A 17,768-nucleotide genomic window follows, 5' to 3' on the forward strand; every position below is an offset into this window, starting at 1 on the left:
AAGCAAAAACCGATGTCTTTGAGTATTTTACACCGATTTTTTCAAAAACCGGTGTCTATAAGCCCAGATTTTCGCTCATAGACATCGATTTTTTAAGCTGATGTCTATGAGCACCTTTTTTTCATTAATAGACATCGATTTTAACAGCGGTTTTTAAAACCCGGTGTCTATGATAAAATAAAATAATATATTTTTCCCACCAATACTTAGTCGAAATTTGCAACACTTCACTCTTTCCTCTTCCCTCTAAACCTAAACCTATATCTCGCCGTTCACCGTATACCGTCACGACGCCACCACTACTTTCCTCCTCACCGCAGGCAGTCCAACCATCTCTCTCAGCTTCATCTTCCTCTTTCCCTTCTTAGATTGACGCCTCTTCCTCTCCTGATCAGGATTGACTCACAACGCATCTCCTCCACCTCCTCCCTTTGGGTAAGAAGAGGAACGAGAAAGGAGAGGTGACGGGTTGGTCTTGTTTTCTAGGGTTTCAAAGTAGTAGCGGCGGAGGGAGCCAAGATGAAGACGACTAGAGGGAAAGGTGATACTAAGTTCCACTGATCAAGACGATCAAATCGTACTTTTTATTTCTAAATTCTAAGTTTGCAGGAACCTCACCGCTGCCCTCTTTCCTCTCTCCCTCTTCATCAAATTCTAAGTTTTCGATCTTCTTTTTTTCGAGGATCTCGACATCTCGTCACGGAGGAGACCAGAAAAGCGAAGCCCAAGGCTGGCACTTCCCTTTCCCGAGCCGCCGTTAGTGTAAGTTCCCACCTCTCGAGCCGCTGTCACTTCCCTTTCCCGAGCAGCTCAATCGGCCAAAGCATGCCCAGTCTCCGACGCCACCCACCGCGATCCTCGCTGCCTCAGCGCCATCATCTCCGTCCTCACCCTCGACGGTCGCCCGCTGGAAGCTCTTCGCCTCTTCAAATGGTTCCAGACCTCCACCCTCGACCCCGACGAGTTCACCCTCTCCAATGCGCTCTCGCTCTCCGCCAATCTCAGCGCGCTGGACCAGGGAAGGCAGATCCAAGCTCTCGTCTTCAAGAAGAATCTACCCATGGACGTCGCCGCCACCAACTCGCTCATCAATCTCTACTTCAAGTGCGGCAGCATCGCCGACGCGGAGAAGGTGTTCGACGGTATGCTTCTGAGAGACGTCTACACTTGGAACAATAGAAACAAAACGTCATCTAAAACACTCCCTAGATTCCAAAAACTCTACTCGAGAAGAAAACTCCTCTCTACAAGTTCTTGTTCTCCAAGATTCATTGCACGTGCGTTAATGTGTTGTTTGAACTTTAGTATGCAATTGGGGTAAAAAAAAAATCATAGTACCGAAGTTACAACTCATCACATGCTTTGTGTAGGTCATGCATGCTGTGCACAGGTGTCATACTCATTTGGGCACATGATGTTCTGCTCAATACTGAGAAATACCATACCAAGCAATTCTCAGTAGAAATCATATTAAGTGGAAATCTCCTTGAATGTGTTTGGACGGTCTACTTGCACGATTTGTTCTTAGACATAACACAGTTCATGTTTTTTTTTATTCCTCTAAATATAGATCACTATATTGAACTTCACCTCTCAGGTGCCATCTACCAGGCCAGATATGGTTGAAGTTGTGAACATACTAGAGATGATCAGATGCCCTCAGGATAATCCGGAAGAGGAGCTTTCTTGACGGTTTGGTCCACAATCTCTGCGACATAAACCAGTTATATGGTAGATACCTAGAATGATGAACTAGCATGGTAGTTGGATTTGGTTTGCACGAAATGAAAGTAGAAAAAGAAGGCCTAGCTGCTACAGAATAGCTTGACTAACAATTTGCAAGCCAGAAATCCTTGTGAAAGTTAATCGAGGTTTTTCCCTTTCTCTAGTATTAGTGTGCTGCTGCAAGGTGGATTACATTCACCAGGTTCTTATTTGTATAACCTTCTTAAGTTGCATTTTACCTTTCATGCTTCTTTGCTTCCGTTACCAATAAAAACATGGTTTCTTAGAAGCAGGTTGGGTAAAAGCACAATGTGCAACTCTTTATGTTAGTATGTTTTGAGTGTAATTTAGGAGGTTGATCGTGATAAATCAGTTTCAAATTGGTTTTACTCGATGTTATAGTTTTCTTACTCTTACAGTTTCCTTTATGGATGCATCCTGGATATCCATGTGATTGAATTCTGAGTTTTCGATTCGAACTTGCAGGCCCAAGTGATGCGATCATTCGAGTGGGCTGAATGCATGCTAGATTACATTTGAAGTGTGGTTCTACCTTGATGTGTTAAAAGAATGTTCTACCTTGATTTTGATATCTATTAGCTAGCTTTTGATGTAAAAAGAATGTTTGAGTATTTTATGGATATTGTTATAAGAAGATTATTTATATAATTTGTGAATATTTGTGTATTTTATGAATATTATTGAATGAAGAATATTTGTATAATTTGTGAATATTTGTGTATTTTTTTTATTGTCGGTTTTTCATTGTTTCGGAAATCAAATTTGTGCTGTTAAAAAATATACATATTACATCGGTTTTCTACCGCTGCAAAACCGGTATTATTAACTAATATTACATCGGTCATTTACCGCTGCCAAAGCTGGTGTTATTAACATACAATATTACATCGGTTTTACACTGCTGATGAAACGGTGTCGTTAAGTGATACTACACCGGTTAATAACCGATTCAAAGACCGGTGTCGTTAAGTGATACTACACCGGTTTTAACCCGATGTCTAAAATGACAGACTTTTAACATAGGTTTCATAGACATCGGTAGAAAATGAAATAGACACCGGTGGAAAACCGATGTCTATGAAGGTTTTTGTTGTAGTGTCGATAAGTGCGGTCCTTGGAGTAGGAGTCCTTGAAGGCTCCGAACTAAGTAAAACTCAATTTGTTAGCATTGGTTCATTTTTTCCTTCTGCTGTGTACTTCGATTAATTCGCTATCGATTTTCGTGATCGCTATTCACCCCCTCCTACGTTCTTTTTGATCCTACAAGTGGTATCAGAGCGGGTATCGCTCTGAATTAGTGCAACCACCAATCAGGCAAAGGGGGTTCCTTTTTAAAAGAAAAAATTATATATCATTTTTTATTAAAAATTATTCTTGCATCTTTCGTTTTCCCTCCAATTTTGTTTTTTTTTGAAAAATTTGCTTTCATTTTCTCACTATTAGTTAGAATTGGTGAAATAACTAGTTTAAGAAAATTTGTCAAAATATTTTTTATTATTATTTTTAAAACACCATTATTTCTTTATCTCCCACACTACTTACCCTAAGACAAAGTCTTGGAAATTGCTTCTTGTTTATATTTTTTACAAGTATACCAATGTCTCATCAAGAAAGACGGAGCATCCACGAACCACCACCATATGAGATGTACTAGAGGCACGAATTTAATCTGTGAAGGATGAAAATGGAATGCTTCATCCTTATAAATGACTTTGATGGCGGCATGACACTGAGGCAATCAACCCAAAACATAGAAGCCAATAGAAAGGCAATAAATTTAATTATAAAATTATTACCCAATGAAATTACATGCAGAATTGAAGAACACCGAGATGCCTATGAGTTCTGGACTCAGCTAACAAAGTTTCACGAGGAGCCGATGGAGCTAGAGGATCAAGTCAAAAGTGAATCCAGACTCGAATCAAATATAATGGAGATGCTTACTGTTGGGTTTTTCGGGCCGCGAAAACCACTTTTTCGCGTCGCGGAAACCCCGAAAGCCCCTAGCCAAGGGATCTGTGCAAAGAAAAAGTTTGAAAACATATGAATACGAGTTTCTACCTAGATCTACACTTAGATCTACAAAAGAAAAAGGTTATACCTTTGAAGCGAAGCCCTTCGCGTTCCCGCTCGTCCAAATGGTGCCGAATCTCGAAGTTGTCAACGTAGACAACTCTCTATATGTATCCACACGAACACGTAGATGGAAAATCACACAAAAGATGTGCTAGCACCTTTTGATGATTCGGCCAAGAAGGAGGAGAGGGAGAAAGGAGAAGAGCACTTGAGGAAGAAGATGGAATAATGCCACTTGAATGAAAATGAATCCAATTCATTCAAAAAAATGTGGCCGGCCACATTTCCAAAATGTAACCCCCATTCTCATTAAATGTAGCCATTAAAGAGAATGACTTTGTAACCCCCATGAGGTGGAACACTTTGATGATGTGGCACATCATCATTAGTCCTCTTAATGCCAAATCACTAATGATGTGGTAAATAGTCAAGTCAAACTTGACTCTTCCTCTTCCTCTCAAGTCAAGTCAAACTTGACCAAATCTCTCCCATGGTTGATCTAATCCAACCATTTGATTCAAGCCAACTTAATATAATGAATCTAATTCATTTAATTAAATTGATTCAATTTAATCCTCTTGGTTCATCATCTTGAGTCATAATCTAAATTAGACTCATTGAACACATGAATCAACTTGAGTCTAACTCAATTAGCCCAATTATGATTACTCTTAATCCAATTTGATTCATCAAATGAATCTAATCCTCTTGGTTCATCATATATATGAACCTAATCTCCATCTAATTGTCCTTAGTGTGTGACCCTATAGGTTCTTGTAACGTTGGCAATGCCCCTAAACCCATTTAGGAGCATAACTAATGAGCGGTATCTAGCAACACATCATTACTACCCAAGTTACAAAAATGTTGAGATCCAACATCACCTTGTGACTACTAATTGTGACTTCTCACAATATATGACAAGTGTCCTTCTATCCTAGACATCTAGATTGATCAATGTGAGGCATAGACCGTGTCATCCTCTGACCAATCTAAATCTTGAACTCCAAGTAGACTCACTCAATCAAATGAGCTCAATATCTCATATTGACTCATTTGGCATGGCCATGCACTTCGTGGTCTCACTCTATCAAGAATATCGATGTCACTCCCGTCATATAGGAGGGATAGATCACATCTACATCACTCACATCCCTCCGCATAATTTGTTACATACCCAGTAATCGCCTTTATAGTCCACCCAGTTACGGGTGACGTTTGACGAAACTAAAGTACATAACTCCTTATGTAGGGAACCATGGTGACTTCAGGTCTAAGGACTAGTAGTCATACTAATAGCCACATGAGAAAGTATATGACACTCATATAATGATCCATGATACTTTCTCATGGCGGGTCATTCAGTATACATTCTCTAATGCATACCCATGTGTCAACTTGATATCTCTATATCCATGACTTGTGAGATCAAGTCATCGAGTTGACCTACATGCTAGTCTTATTACATTAACATTGTCCCTGAATGTTAATACTCGACTAGGAATGATTAAGAGTAGTGTTCCCTATATCATCTCACTATCGATTCAACCAATCGATTGATATAGGTAAGAACCTTCTACTCAAGGACGTTATTATACTTAGTTTATTTGGCACCAATACAAGTAAGTATAATAACCAAAAACCAAATGCCTTTATTTATATAGAATATGATACAACAAGTCCAAAATACAATCATCAAATGATTGACTCTAGGGCTCTAGCTAATAATCTCCCATTAGCACTAGTGTCAATCAGTGTAGGCTTTAAGCCCCAATGACCTAGTGTGACCATCATGCTTCCTCTGTGCCAAAGCCTTGGTCAAGGGATCTGCGATATTAGCCTCTGTAGGTACTCTGCAAATCTTCACATCTCCTCTCTCGATGATCTCTCGAATGAGATGGAAGCGCCGTAGTATGTGTTTGGTACGCTGGTGTGAGCGAGGTTCCTTCGCCTGTGCTATAGCTCTATTGTTGTCACAATAGAGCTCAATAGGGTCAGCAATGCTAGGAACCACCCCAAGTTCAGTGATGAACTTGCGAATCCAAACTGCCTCCTTTGCTGCCTCTTATGCAGCAATATACTCGGCCTCTGTCGTAGAATCAGCTACTGTGCCCTGCTTCTAACTCTTCTAGCTCACAGCACCACCATTTATGCTAAACACGAACCCTGACTGTGATCGATAATCATCCTGGTCGGTCTGGAAGCTAGCATCACTGTAACCCTTTACAGCTAGCTCATCATTGCTTCCATATATCAAGAAATATTCTTTAGTCCTTCTTAAGTACTTAAGAATATTCTTGACCGCTATCCAATGACTTTCACCTGGATCTGACTGGTATTTGCTCGTCATGCTCAAAGCATACGAGACATCAGGACAAGTACATAGCATGACGTACATGATAGATCCTATGGATGAAGCATAAGGGATCTGATCCATGCGGTCTCTTTCCTCTCTAGAAGAGGGACCCTGAGTCTTCGAAAGACTCACGCCATGTGACATCGGCAGAAATCCCTTCTTGGAGTTCTGCATGGCAAACCGAAGGAGTACCTTGTCAATGTATGTACTCTGACTTAGGCCAAGCAATCTCTTAGATCTATCTTTATAGATCTGTATCCCTAAAATGCGGGATGTCTTACCTAAGTCCTTTATTGAGAAATAAGTCCCTAGCCAAGTCTTGACAGACTGTAGCAAAGGGATGTCTTTCCCAATGAGCAGTATATCATCCACATACAATATGAGGAAGACAACTGTGTTCTCTACAACCTTCTTGTAGACACAAGGCTCATCTTCGTTCTTGATGAACCCAAACTGTTTGATTGCATCATCGAATCGAAGATTCCAGCTCCGAGAAACTTGCTTTAGTCCATAAATGGACCTATGCAGCTTGCATACTCTGCTAGTATGCTGTGGATCTACAAAACCCTCAGGTTGTGTCATGTACACATCCTCGAGCAGGTTTCCATTCAGAAACACGGTTTTGACATCCATCTGCCAGATCTCGTAATCGTGGTAAGCTGCAATAGCAAGCATGATTCGAATGGACTTAAACATCGCTACTGGAGAAAAGGTTTCATCATAGTCAATACCATGAATCTGCTTGAAACCTTTAGCTACCAAGTGACCCTTATAGATGAGTCCATCCATGTCAGTCTTTCTCTTAAAGACCCACTTACACCCAATGGATTTTACCCCTTCAGGTGGATCAACCAAAGTCCATACTTGGTTGGTGTTCATAGATTCCATTTCGGATCTCATGGCCTCTAGCCATTTCTCGGAATCTGGTCTCATCACAACTTCCTGATAGGTGGTAGGCTCATCCTCTATGAGCACAACGTCATCATGATCAGACAAGAGAAATGAGTATCTCTCAGGCTGACGACGTACCCTATCAGACGTGCGAAGAGGTAGGTCTACTTGAACTGGTTGTTGTTCCTCAACTCTTTGTGGAACAACATCATCCACAACACTTTGTGGTTCCAGTTCAACTTCCATCGAGGCTTCAGTGCTAGGATCCGCATCTTGAACTTCTTCAAGATCGAATGTACTCCCACTAGTCTTTCTAGAAACAAAGTCCCTTTCTAGAAAGACTCCAGTCTTTGCCACAACTATCTTGTGCTGACTGGGAATGTAGAAGTAATATCCCTTAGTTTCCTTGGGATATCCTATAAAGTAGCACTTGTCGGATTTGAGTCCTAATTTATCTGAGACTTGATGTCTAACGTAAGCCTCACAACCCCAAATCCTCATGAAAGACACCTGGGCATCTCTCCCAGTCCATATCCTATATGGTGTCTTTATTACGACCTTGGATGGAACTCGGTTGAGTATAAAAGCTGTCGTGTCTAGAGCATAGCCCCAAAGGTATGTCGGAAGATCTGTGTGACTCATCATAGATCGTACCATATCTAATAGGGTACGATTCCTCCTTTCGGATACACCATTCCACTGTGGTGTTCCAGGAGGAGTGAGTTGGGATAGAATCCCACACCCAGCTAGATAGTCACGAAACTCATTGCTAAGGTATTCTCCACCTCGATCTGATCGAAGTATCTTAATACTCTTGTCAAGCTGGTTCTGTACTTCATTCTTGAATTCTTTGAACTTTTCAAAGGATTCAGACTTATGTGTCATCAAGTACACATAACCATATCTACTGAAGTCATCAGTAAATGTGATGAAGTACCTATAACCGCCTCTACCCGCGACATTGAAAGGGCCACATACATCACTATGTATAAGTCCTAACAAATCAGTCGCTCTTTCACTATGCCCACTAAAGGGAGTCTTGGTCATCTTGCCTCGTAGGCATGACTCGCATATCTCATATGATTCAAAATCAAATGAGTCCAGCAAACCATCCTTATGGAGCTGGGATAAGCGCTTGTCATTTATATGACCTAAGCGACAGTGCCAGAGGTAGGTTTGGTTCATGTCATTTGACTTGAACTTCTTGGTATTTATGTTATAGATAGGACTCTCAAGGTCTAGAATATAGAGTCCGTTCATCAGAGGTGCACTACAATAGAACATATCGTTTAAATAGACGGAACAATATTTGTTCTTTATTGTAAACGAGAAACCTTTTTTGTCCAAACAAGAAACTGATATAATGTTCTTAGTTAATGCAGGCACATAACAACAATCGACTAACTCTAGTACAAGCCCAGAGGGAAGAGATAGAAAATAAGTCCCTACAGCAACAGCAGCAACCCGTGCTCCATTGCTTACTCATAGGTCCACCTCGCCCTTTGTCAATGTCCTGCTATTTCTCAGCGCCTGCACATCAGTACAAATATGAGAAGCACATCCAGTATTTAATACCCATGATGTAGAAATAGATAGATTGACTTCTATAATATATATACCTGAACTGGAAGTCTCACTTCGCTTCTTCTTAAGATCCTCCAAGATCCTCGAGCCAGAGTCAGAAGAAGAACCAGACTCAGACGATGACGACGACCGAATCACAGCCAAACTCGTCATCTTGGTAAGAAAGCTCTACAAAAAGAAGAAGGGCTTCAACAAGAAGGGCATCAAGAAGGTGATCCAATCCAAGAAGGTTCAACCAAGTTCAAAGGTGAAGTTTGAAGTAACCTGCTATGACTACAACCAAAAGGGGCATATCAAAGGCAACTGTCTGAATCAAAAGGATACAAAGAAGCAAAGAAAGAAGAAAGCTCTGAAGGCAACTTGGGACGAGTCCTCATCAGAAGAGTCCGATGAAGAGCTCGAACAGACGAGCTTCCTTGCACTGACGACCCTGAACCAAATCAACGAATCCAAAAGTGAGAACGAATCTGAATCGGAAGTAGAATCAGAGAGAAGCCACGGATCCGTATCCGTTTCTGAAGGGCCTAACCCCGATGTAAGTATTTCTCGACTGCATAATCTAGTCAATTATCTTATGCATAAATAATCTAAATATAACGTTCGGATCAAATCACTTCTAAAGGAGGTAACAACCCTTAAAGAAGTGACTAACTCCGAATCCTTGATTGACCCTATTCAGACTGAACCTCAACTCAAGTCCAAAAGATTAAGGAGGAGAATTCAAGCCTGAAAACTCAAGTCAAGGATTTGAAGATCACATTGGAATGGTTTATATTGGGTTCCAAGAATCTTGATTTGATTCTTGGAAAACAAAAGGCTGTATACAATCGATCCGGACTAGGATTTAGGACAAAAAGGAAACACCCTTCATATCTATCTCTTGTTAATAGAACAAACAAGAAACTAGTCCAAGCATGGGTCCCCAAGTCAAACTTGGTTAATCAAGTTGGACTTGGTCAATATTTGATCCCCAAGGATCAAGTCCATTACCTTGATAGACCATGTCAAGATTATTTTTCAGAGGGAGCCAATAGAAAGACCATTGTAAGAATTGTTTAATGATTATTGCTTACTGCTTTTACTATATATGCTTAGATTAGGATAGATTAAGGACCCAGGCATAATTTACACTTGATTGGTTAGTCCTAGGAGTTTCAAAAAGGAAAATTAAATACCCAATTTCTTTGAGCGGCTTTGTCTAGAAGTGGTGGATGATCCCATATCCAAGAAAGCCTAGTGCCTCGCCACAGCCTAGAAGCTAATCGTTGAAATATGTATTTAATTGACCAATTGGAAAAACTAAGTCTAACTCAAATGTAAATTAATCCTTAGACATAACATAAATCAAAGATAAAATTAATCATCTCACAAAATTCATAAGGTTCCCTGATTAATAATTTAGAAATGGGTGAGATGGACTTAGGTAAAATTTAGAATTGATTTAAAATAATCTTAAATTAATAAATTAATTTTAAACAAATAAATTAATTGTATCCTAATTAAATCAATTTCATTTTAATTAATTTTAATTTACTTAATTAAATTACCTAATTAAATTAATTAAATAATTTTAACTTTTTTAATTAGATAATTTTAACGTAATTTATTTTAATTTAATCAAATCAACTAACTTTACCTAATTAATTAACTTAATCAAATTAACTAACTTAACCTAATTAATCAACTCAAAATACTCATCTCACAATCATCCATAGGAATACCATGCTTGATAATCTAGACTAGGTGAGATGAAACATTAAGGAATTAATTTTAATCAAACTATGTACTAAATCCGTCAAATTGAACCAAATCAAATACTTTATGTGTAGGAACATAAAGATTTGGATCAATGGATGCTGGATAGTGGATGCTCCAGGCACATGACTGGAGATAGATTGAAATTCACTAAGCTGAAACTCAAGAATCTAGGGTTAGTTGCATTCGGCAATGACGGAATCTTTAAGGTAATCGGAACAGGTAATATCTAATTAAGTTCCGATTTCTATATTCAAAAAGTCTTACTGGTTGATCAATTCAATTTTAATTTACTTAGTATCAGTCAGTTATGTGACTCAGGATACTTATTCACATTTTCAAAATCTGAGTGCTTAATTAAAAATATTGAAAATCCTAAAATCACACTTAAGGGAATAAGAAGGAAAAATATTTATACAATTGACCTACCATCCTCTTCACTAAAGTGCTTATTGACACAACAAGAGGAGACTAAGTTGTGGCACAGAAGACTGAGTCACACACATACTAGACTTATTACAAAAATGAGTTAAAGTGGCTTAGTTAGATGTCTGCCCAAACTAAAATTTATAGATAATTCAATTTGTAATGCTTGTCAACAAGGTAAACAAACCAAGTCAACCCACAAGTTAATCAACTTAAGTAGAACTAACTCAATACTTGAATTTCTACACTTAGACCTTTTTGATTCACATGGGGCTAAGTCACTAAGCAAAAACTAATATTACTTAGTAATAATTGATGATTACTCAAGGTTTACTTGGGTAAAATTTCTAAAATTTAAAGATGAAACCTATGAAATCTTTAAAACTTTTTGTAACTTAGTAGAAAATGAAAAAGATGCTAAAATTAAAAGAATTAGAAGTGACCATGGGGGAATTTGAAAATCTAAAATTTATTGAATTTTGTGAGATTAATGGATATAAACATGAAGATTCATGCCCTAAAACCCCCCAACAAAATGGTCTAGTAGAAAGAAAAAATATAACCCTACAAGAAGCCGCCAGAACCATGTTAAATGAATACAACTTAAACACTCAATTCTGGGCTGAGACAATTAATACAGCCTGTTACATTCAAAATAAAACTTTAATTAATAAAACATAAAATAAAACTCCATATGAATTATATTACAGCAGGATTCCTAACTTAAATTATTTAAAATTTTTTGGGTGTAAAGTTCATATATTAAACAATAAGGACTACTTAGGAAAATTCACATCTAAATCAACCCCAGGAATCTTTTTAGGGTATTCCACAACCAGTAGAGCCTATAGAGTTTATAACAAAAATACCTTAAAAGTTGAAGAAACAACTAATGTAATTTTTGATGAAGAAAATAACTTACCTAACTTAATAAATGAAAATATTAATCGAAACATTGAAAATATTAATCGAAACATTGAAAATATTAATTCAAAAAATATAGAAGATGATGAAGATAGTCAAATAAAATCTAGTAAATCACAAGAACCAATTATTGACCCTAACATAAGACCATCAAGAACAAGTATCAATCACCCATCTGACCAAATTTTGGGTGACCCAACCCTAGGAGTTAGAACAAGATCATCTTATAGGAACCTAAGTTAGATAGCTCTAATTTCAAAAATTGAATCCAAAACTATAGAAGAAGCCCTACCTGGCCCAGACTGGATACTAGCAATGCCAGAGGAGTTAACCCAATTCAAAAGAAACCAGGTCTGGGAACTAGTGCCCAAACCCAATAATAAAATCATAGTTGACACCAAATGGGTATTTAGAAATAAATTGGATGATAAGGGTGAGATTGTAAGAAATAAAGCTAGATTAGTATCTGATCCGGCGGTGAGAATGGGGGACCCACTTCCTGAAGGGTCCCAGCCTGAGGACAGATGGAGGGCTGACTAAGCGGGTAAGGGCCGCGTCGAGCAGTTGAGCAGGTCCAAGCGGAGCCAGATATAACCCAGCCATAGGCTTGGGTTTCCGACGCCAAGGCGGGTGTCTGCCCGGCTGGAACCGAAGGGCCGAGCGGGTGGTCCGTTCGGCCAGGATAAGGGCGAGGATACAAAGGTTAGCCGAACGACCTATTCGTTCGGCTTGGGATATGGGATGTCAGCAAAGGCATGCCTAATGATTATGCCGTACACAAGATTTCACGATAGAGGATCTAGCCGTCACATCATGGAGAGGTTGATACAGTAGCGGTATGGCCTTATGGATGCCCTTCTGACAGACTCATACCTGGGCATGGTCGAAAGCAGGTGATTGCTTTGATTGGCGTGCCCAGGCTCCTTCGAGAGGCCTATATAAGGTCTCCATTTCTTCACCGGAGGTACACGAGTCTTCTGTTTCTAAGCCACCTCTTTGTTATTCCTCGCCTGACTTGAGCGTCGGAGGGCCGTCGCCGGGACACCCCTCCCGGCTCGGTTTTGTTGCAGGTTCGCCGGAGCACTCGAGGATCTAGCAGGGAGCGCCACATCCCCAGCGTTCGTTGACCCCTGGTTCGGACAGGATCAATTTGGCGCCGTCTGTGGGAACGCTCCTGCATCCGAACGGGAACGATGGACGAGGCTGGACGACAACACACGGTGGCGCTTTCAACAGAAGAACTCGACGCTCTAGTCGAGATTAGGGCCGCCAAACTTGTGGAGCAAAAATAAAAAGCATCAGCCGAGCGGCCAGAGCAACAAGCAACATCTGCGTCGGGTGGCTGAGCGGAAGCACCTCAAGCCACCGTCGCATTCCATCGGGCCTTATTCCGCACCCCTGAAGCCGTACCAGCTCGGAGAGATAGAGGATCTTCTTCAGACGAGATGCCTAGGCGAGATGACAGAAAGGGGAAAGCTCCCCGAGCGGACTCATCTCCCGAGCGGATCAATCGCCAATTTTCGGAGGCTATTCTGCGAGACCCTTTGCCCAAGCACTACGTGCCTCCAACGATCGGCGAGTACAATGGAACAACTGACCCGGATGATCATCTGGGTAAGTTTGATAACACAGCCACGCTCCATCAATACACCGATGGAGTAAAGTGCCGAGTCTTTCTTACCACTCTCTCGGGATCGGCTCAACGGTGGTTTCGGAGGCTGCCGGACGGATCCATCACAAGCTTCAAGGACTTCCGAACGGCCTTCCTCCACCACTTCGCCAGCAGTCGGCGTTATCAAAAAACAAGCGTAAGTCTGTCATCAAGCAAGAGGCCCGGGAATCGCTTCGAGCTTACATCCAGCGATTCAACCAAGTGGCGATGGACATTCCAACGGCCACTTCGGAAACCATGATGAATGCCTTCACACAAGGCCTAGTGGATGGAGATTTCTTCCGATCGCTCATCCGAAAGCCGCCCCGGGATTATGATCACATGCTACATCGGGCCAACGAGTACATTAACGTGGAAGAAGCGCAAGCCGCCCGGAAAAAGGAAACTCCAACCGAGCGGGCACCTATTCAGGCCGAACGGAAACAGCACGCCGCTCATCAACCGCCGAGGGGACCAAGGGCCGAAGCAATCCGCTCCCCTCGTGTAAGGTCCCAAGTACAAGAAGTAGCTGCCGCTCGAAGCAAGCCAAAGAAGAAATGGACCCCTATGTTCTGCTCCTTCCACCGGACGGATACGCACAACACAAGGGATTGTCGAAGTCTTCCCTTCGTGGCTAATCCCGTTCCCAGGAAGGCCGAGCGACGGTCTCCTTCCATCGACAGGAGGCAAAGGACCCATGAAGCCGACCGGACCCGCACCGAGAGGCGACATCAACAGACGCCCGATCGGCATCGATCTCCAAGGCAGGAGAATCGCCGAGCGTCAAGAGAACGATCCCGACCGTCCGCTCGGGAAGAGGAAAATAGAAGCAATACTTCCCGAGGCGAGATCAACGTTATTGCTGGTGGGCCGACTGGAGGAGACTCCAACCGAGCCAGAAAGGCGGGCGTCCGGCAGCTACAGATCCACGCAGTCGGTTGTAGCCAAGAGCGGGCAAGTGGACCGGAAATCACTTTCGGGCCCGGAGACTTAGAAGGAGTAGAAGTGCCCCACGACGACGCTCTGCTCATTAAAGCGGTAATAGCAAATTACACTATTCATCGCATATTTGTTGACACAGGGAGCTCGGTCAACATTATATTCAAGAAGGCGTTCGATCAGCTGCAAATTGATCGAGCCGAGCTGCTGCCCATGACAACGCCGCTCTACGGGTTCACGGGTAACGAAGTGCAGCCGGTCGGACAGATCCGGTTGGCTACCTCACTGGGAGAAGAGCCGCTCAGGAGGACCAGGACAATAAACTTCGTGGTGGTCGACTCTCCTTCGTCCTACAACGTCATTTTGGGACGACCGGCGCTCAGCGAATTCTGAGCAGTCGTCTCAACCTTCCATCAGAAGATCAAGTTCCCCGTGGAGGGCAAAGTAGGAGAAGTACGTGGAGATCAGCTAGCAGCTCGGCGGTGCTATATAGAGATGATCCGAGCAGAAGCTTGTTTCGCTCGGAAGGCGCCCCGAATCGAGGTACACGCCATAACCGAGAAACCTCCTGCTTTAATTTATGATGAAAAGAGGAGGTTCAGATCCATCCGACCCGATCGGAGGCCACGACTTTTATCGCCTCTGATCTGGAGGAGAAGCAGAAGGAGGAGCTGATCCAATGCCTCCGAAGGAATCATGATGTCTTCGTCTGGTCGACACATGAGCTGCCTGGAATTTCGCCAAGTATAGCGCAGCATGAGTTGCATGTCCGACTGGACGCTCGGCCGATAAAGCAGAGAAAAAGAGACTTCAGTGCAGAACAGAACTCTATCATCCGGGCGGAAGTAGAGAAACTTCTGGAGGCCGGCCATATACGCGAAGTGCAGTTCCCGAGCTGGCTGGCTAATGTGGTATTAGTCTCCAAGCCGGGCGGCAAGTGGAGAGTCTGCATCGACTTTCGGGACTTGAACAAAGCATGCCCCAAAGATTTTTATCCCTTACCCTCTACGGCCGGCTGTGAGTTAATATGTATGCTCGACGCCTACCAAGGCTATCATCAAGTGCCGCTCGCCCGTGAAGATCAAGAAAAAGTTAGCTTCGTCACATATTGTTACAATGTGATGCCGTTCGGATTGAAGAATGCCGGGGCCACCTATCAACGCTTGATGAACAAAGTGTTCAGGGAGCAGATTGGGCGGAATCTGGAAGTATATGTGGACGACATTCTTATCAAATCAGTCCGAGCGGCCGATCTCTTCAATGACATGGAAGAAACCTTCCGAACGCTACGCAAATATGGAGTCAGGCTAAATCCCCAGAAGTGCCTGTTCGGAGCAAAAGGAGGGCGTTTCTTGGGGTACATAGTGACCGAACGGGTATTGAAGCAAATCCCAGCAAAGTGAAAGCTCTACAAGACATGCCGCCTTCAAGAAATACAAGGAAAGTGCAGCGGTTGATCGGTCGGATAACTGCTTTGTCCAGATTCATCTCCAAAATCGCCGACCGGAGCCTACCATTCTTCAAGATCCTGCGCAAGGCTACTAAGTTCCAGTGGGATGAAGAATGTGACCGAGCGTTCGGAGAATTGAAAACATATCTCAATTCTCTGCCTGTACTTGCCAAGCCGATCGGGGGTGAGTCACTTTATATTTATCTGTCGTCAACTGAGCATGCTGTAGGCTTAGTACTTGTGAGGGCGAGCGGAGAAGAGCAGCCGGTGTATTTTCTGAGCCACATTTTAAAAGATGCTGAATCTCGTTACACCGGGCTCGAGAAGTTGGCCTTTGCTTTGGTTCTAGCCGCTCGGCGCCTTCGACCATATTTCTTGGCTCACACCATCATTGTCCGGACGAACAACCCACTAGGAAGAGTGCTGTTGAATCCAGAAGCGTCCGGACGGCTCATCAAATGGACGACAGAACTAAGTGAATTTGACATCCAATACAAGCCCCGCTCGGCGATCAAAGCGCAATCCTTGGCTGATTTTGTGACCGAAGTACAAAAGCCAGAGCCGGAAGCTCTGTGGAGAATATATGTGGATGGGTCTTCCACTCGGCTCGGAAGTGGGATTGGAATATTGCTGCTCTCGCCTCAAGAAGAAAAGATGCACTTATCCGTCCGGCTGGATTACAAAGCTACCAACAATGAAGCAGAGTATGAGGCCCTCATAGCCGGATTGCAGGCAGCACGACATGTGGGAGCCGGTCGGGTGACACTCTATTCAGATTCACAGTTGGCCGCTCAGCAACTTTCTGGCACCTTTGAAATCAACAGCGCTCGGCTTAAACTCTACGCTGAGGCCTTTGAAAAACTCAAAGCTAATTTCCGCGAGGTTCTTATTCAGAAGATTCCCCGAACGGAGAACCAAGCAGCCGATGAGTTGGCCAAACTAGCAAGTTCTATAACGCCGATCATTATCCCGAAGCCAATTGAACAAGTATCTTTGGTGGCACATGTTGACCGGATGGAAGGCCTCATGTTTCCGGACGACTGGAGGACACCCATCATGGAGTTTTTGCGCTCGGGCACCACTCCTGCCGATCGGGGTTAAGCCCCGCCGCTCAGTGGGAGAGCCGGTCGGTTCACACTCATCGGCGATCAGCTCTACAAGAAGGCTTTCTCTCGCCCGCTGTTGAAGTGTGTGAGCTCGGAAGACTCGGCTTACATCCTCCAAGAGGTACATCAAGGATCGTGCGGAGGACATTCGGGCGGACGATCACTAGCCAAGAAGATTTTGCTAGCTGGATACTTTTGGCCGACCTTACAAATGGACGCCGCTCGGACAGTATCTACGTGCCTTTCATGCCAGAAGTATCACAACTTCTCGCACCGACCGGCAGAGGAGATGAAGACATCAGCCGTTTCATGTCCGTTCGATCAATGGAGAATGGATATTGTGGGTCCATTTCCGATGGTGACCGGGCAGAGGAAATTTTTGCTGGTGGCGGTCGATTATTTTTCCAAGTGGGTGGAGGCCGAGCCACTAGCCAGGATCACCGAACAGATGGTCAAAAAATTCATCTGGCAATACATCATCTGTAGGTTCGGTATCCCTCGCCGATTGGTTTCCGACAATGGGCGGCAATTCACAGGGAAAGTGCTAGAAGATTGGTGCAAAAGCTACGGCATCGAGCAACACTTCACGTCCGTGGCTTACCCCAAAGCAACGGTCAAGCCGAAGTAGCCAACCGGGAAATTCTCCGTATTCTGCGCGCTCGGCTCGACCACTTGGGAGGAAGTTGGCCAGATGAAGTGCCGGGCGTTTTATGGGCCATCCGGACGACTCCTAAGGAAGCAACGGGCGTCACACCTTTTCATCTGGTGTACAGCGACGAAGCAGTCATTCCAGTTGAAGTCGGCGTCGAGTCCGTCCGGGCCCAATGTTACGATGGAAGCAACGCCGAGCGGAGGAACATGGAG

The 17,768-nt window shown here is 43.1% G+C and overlaps 1 protein-coding gene across 3 annotated transcripts; it reads left to right on the forward strand.

The window, feature by feature from the left end:
* Window positions 1-280: 280 nt before the first annotated feature.
* On the forward strand, window positions 281-2,351 carry LOC122038425. Of its 3 annotated transcripts, none has more exons than XM_042598175.1 (3): window positions 281-541; window positions 683-1,142; window positions 2,212-2,351. In XM_042598175.1, the coding sequence occupies exons 1-3, from the start codon at window positions 520-522 to the stop codon at window positions 2,219-2,221; spliced, it is 492 nt and encodes a 163-aa protein (XP_042454109.1). In that variant the 5' UTR covers window positions 281-519; the 3' UTR covers window positions 2,222-2,351. The 3 variants fall into 3 exon arrangements, 2 of the variants coding, with proteins under 2 accessions (XP_042454109.1, XP_042454108.1); XR_006127866.1 differs by lacking the exon at window positions 2,212-2,351 and adding an exon at window positions 1,371-1,591 and having other exon boundaries at window positions 282-541; window positions 683-1,277; XM_042598174.1 differs by lacking the exon at window positions 2,212-2,351 and adding an exon at window positions 1,598-1,820 and having other exon boundaries at window positions 286-541.
* Window positions 2,352-17,768: the final 15,417 nt, after the last annotated feature.

Source organism: Zingiber officinale, chromosome 1A (genome assembly GCF_018446385.1).
Source record: "Zingiber officinale cultivar Zhangliang chromosome 1A, Zo_v1.1, whole genome shotgun sequence".
Classification (NCBI taxonomy): Eukaryota; Viridiplantae; Streptophyta; class Magnoliopsida; order Zingiberales; family Zingiberaceae; genus Zingiber; species Zingiber officinale.